Source organism: Chanos chanos, chromosome 7, assembly GCF_902362185.1.
Source record: "Chanos chanos chromosome 7, fChaCha1.1, whole genome shotgun sequence".
Lineage (NCBI taxonomy): Eukaryota > Metazoa > Chordata > Actinopteri > Gonorynchiformes > Chanidae > Chanos > Chanos chanos.
Genome location: NC_044501.1, coordinates 6,342,664 through 6,345,163, shown reverse-complemented (window position 1 = coordinate 6,345,163; position 2,500 = coordinate 6,342,664). Strand labels below are relative to the sequence as shown.

Here is a 2,500-nt window from a genome sequence, read left to right as displayed (position 1 = left end):
AAATTTAAGTTAAAATGCTGTTGCTAAGATACCACCAGAAACATCTTAATAACAGCAAACAATCTGTTTCTTTTTCTTTTTCACTTTAGTCATTCATCACTGAGAACTGAAAAGTAACAGTTTGCCTTGCTGACCGCACATGTAGAGATCGATGTCATCCTTTTTTAAAAAAAAAGAAATCTGGATAAAAATATGTCTAGGCAGAATTGTTCAAAACAGTCGTTGGATTGGGTAAACTCAGTGATTGACAGCCCTCTCATCCAATTGGTTTTCACACTGGGACTCTTCATGGGATGAGTAGATGGAGGGAAGATGAGAAAGAGAGATGCGCATTGAATGGATGAGTGGTTATTGTCCTCCAATGCAGTGTTCAATGCAGTGAGGCATAAAAAAAAGAGAGAGAGAAAGAGAGAGAGAGAATGGTTCGTCAGTCCCGCAGTCCCGAAGCTCATTGACAGAGTTGTGTAGTAGAGATGAGTCTAGAGAGTGTGTGTGTTGTTGTGCACAGAGGTTCATGTGTAACTGCACTGCTCTGCACAAGCACCGGTTTGAAGACGTGTGGTTTTGTGGTCTGTGGTTGAGGTGTGTGGTATGTTTTGTGCGTGTCTGTTGTGCGTGTCTGTTGTGCATGTTTGTGCGATTCTTATCCGCATTGTACACTACTGGGTTTTTTTTTGTTTTTTTTTTTCATTTAGTGGGAATGTTCTGGATGTCACCTCATTAAAGGTGTAACAGTACGTTTTTGTAAAGTGTGCAACAGGTGGTCACTCCCCCACTTGACAAACAATATGTCATGATGTTAAAGTCACGCCCGATGGCATCATTTGTGTCCTGTTGAGCTGGTTTATTGTGTGCAAATAAACGTCTGTTCTTGTGTATGATTGTGTCTACCTACTGTTCCACCTGTGAACTGTTCTCTCTTTTTCTCTGTCTGTCTCTGTCTCTCTCTCTCTCTCTCTCCTGTAAAATCACACATGCCCTGAATAGGTATTGTCAGAAGCTGGTTTTGATTGGTTGTTACTGTGAACAGAATCCTTACTCCAGAGGGCGTTTCTTCTGCAGGTTCTGATGATGTCAGAGGCAAAGAATGACCTTTGTGTGTCTCTGTAGTTTTATTGTAGTATTATAGTATTGCAGTGGCCCCTAGTGGTCATTTTGAGACATGCACGTAGTTTTACAGTTTTGCCAGGTGTGGTTTAGGTGCTTGTGTCATATCCCAGTTTCTACCTGTCAGTCTCTCAGCTCATTGGTGTAAGAGACTCTCTTTTCTCTCTCTCTCTCTCTCCATCTTTCTTTCTTTCTCGCTATCTCTTCTCTCTCTCTCTCTCTCTCTCTCTCTCTCCCCTCTCTCTACTCTCTTGCGCTCTCTCTCTCTCTCTCTCTCTCTCTCCCCTCTCTTGCGCTCTCTCTCTCTCCCTGTGGTAGGATGATGATGAAGTTCCGTCGGGAGCGCCAGATTATGATTCGGTTTCTGATAACGGTTTGTTGAGCAGAAATGAGCCCATTCGCAGTAAAGTGTCCAAACTGACAGAAAGACTCCGCAAACGCTACCCCACAAACCCCACAGGTCAGTGCTGCTTCGTTCATCTCTGTCTCTCTCTCCCCCTGTCTCTCTCTTTCTCTCTCTGTCTCTCTCTCTCTCTCTCTCTTTCTCTCTCTCTCTCCCCCTCTCTCTCTTTCTCTCTCTGTCTCTCTCTCTCTCTCTCCCTCTCTCTCTCTCTCTCTCTCGCTCTCTCTTGCTGTATCTAGCTTATTTTTTTTACACCTTTTTTATGTACCCTATCTTCCATCTCCAATCAGTCTTCTTTTATTTGTTTATCATCTGTCTCATCATGTCCTTTCTGACAAACTTGTAGATCAGTTTTACCCACGGTCTCACCAACTTATCCCCCCTCTCTGTATTTCTCTCTGTTTGTCTGTTAGTCTGCCTCTGTCTCTGCTACTCATCTGTTGATAATGCCTTGTGTGTGTGTGTGTGTGTGTGTGTGTTTTCTCTCCCTCTCAACCTTTCTTAGGTAACTGCTCAAACTGTGCAGCTGCATTCTCTGTGCTGAAGAAAAGGGTAAAAATTGTTTTCTTTATTTTTTATTCTTTGTTTTTTTTAATCTGTTACAGAGCTTTAAGATAACATTTCATACGTTCACTCTACGAAATGAGTTTTCTAAACGAGAGAATCGTTTTGCATCAATGTCATCACACATCTCAGACAAGTTAACTTCAGTTATAGTCGAGTAACACTGTTGATATTTTATTTGTTTGTTTATTTGTTTGTTTGTTGACTAATTGTGCTCTGTATTGTTGCTCCAGAGAAGCTGTAGTAACTGCGGGAACAGTTTCTGCTCTCGCTGCTGTTCTTACAAAGTCTTCAGATCCAGTATGGGAGCCACAGGTACCACAAAGACACAGTCTTAAAAATGCTCACATGGTGTCACAACGCCTGAACGCGAATTAGCCGTTATGCTAATCATGGTCATGTGGTGTAATTTAAGCTTTACCTCAG

At 42.2% G+C, this 2,500-nt stretch overlaps 1 protein-coding gene across 1 annotated transcript in view; it reads left to right on the top strand.

The window, feature by feature from the left end:
• Positions 1 to 2,500, top strand: part of zfyve27 (zinc finger, FYVE domain containing 27) — an 8,496-nt gene that overhangs the window by 5,059 nt on the left and 937 nt on the right. Inside the window, exons 9-11 of the mRNA XM_030779637.1 lie at positions 1,426 to 1,567; positions 2,016 to 2,062; positions 2,308 to 2,389. Of these exons, the coding sequence (XP_030635497.1) occupies positions 1,426 to 1,567; positions 2,016 to 2,062; positions 2,308 to 2,389 (271 nt within the window). The remainder of the gene's footprint in view (positions 1 to 1,425; positions 1,568 to 2,015; positions 2,063 to 2,307; positions 2,390 to 2,500) is intronic.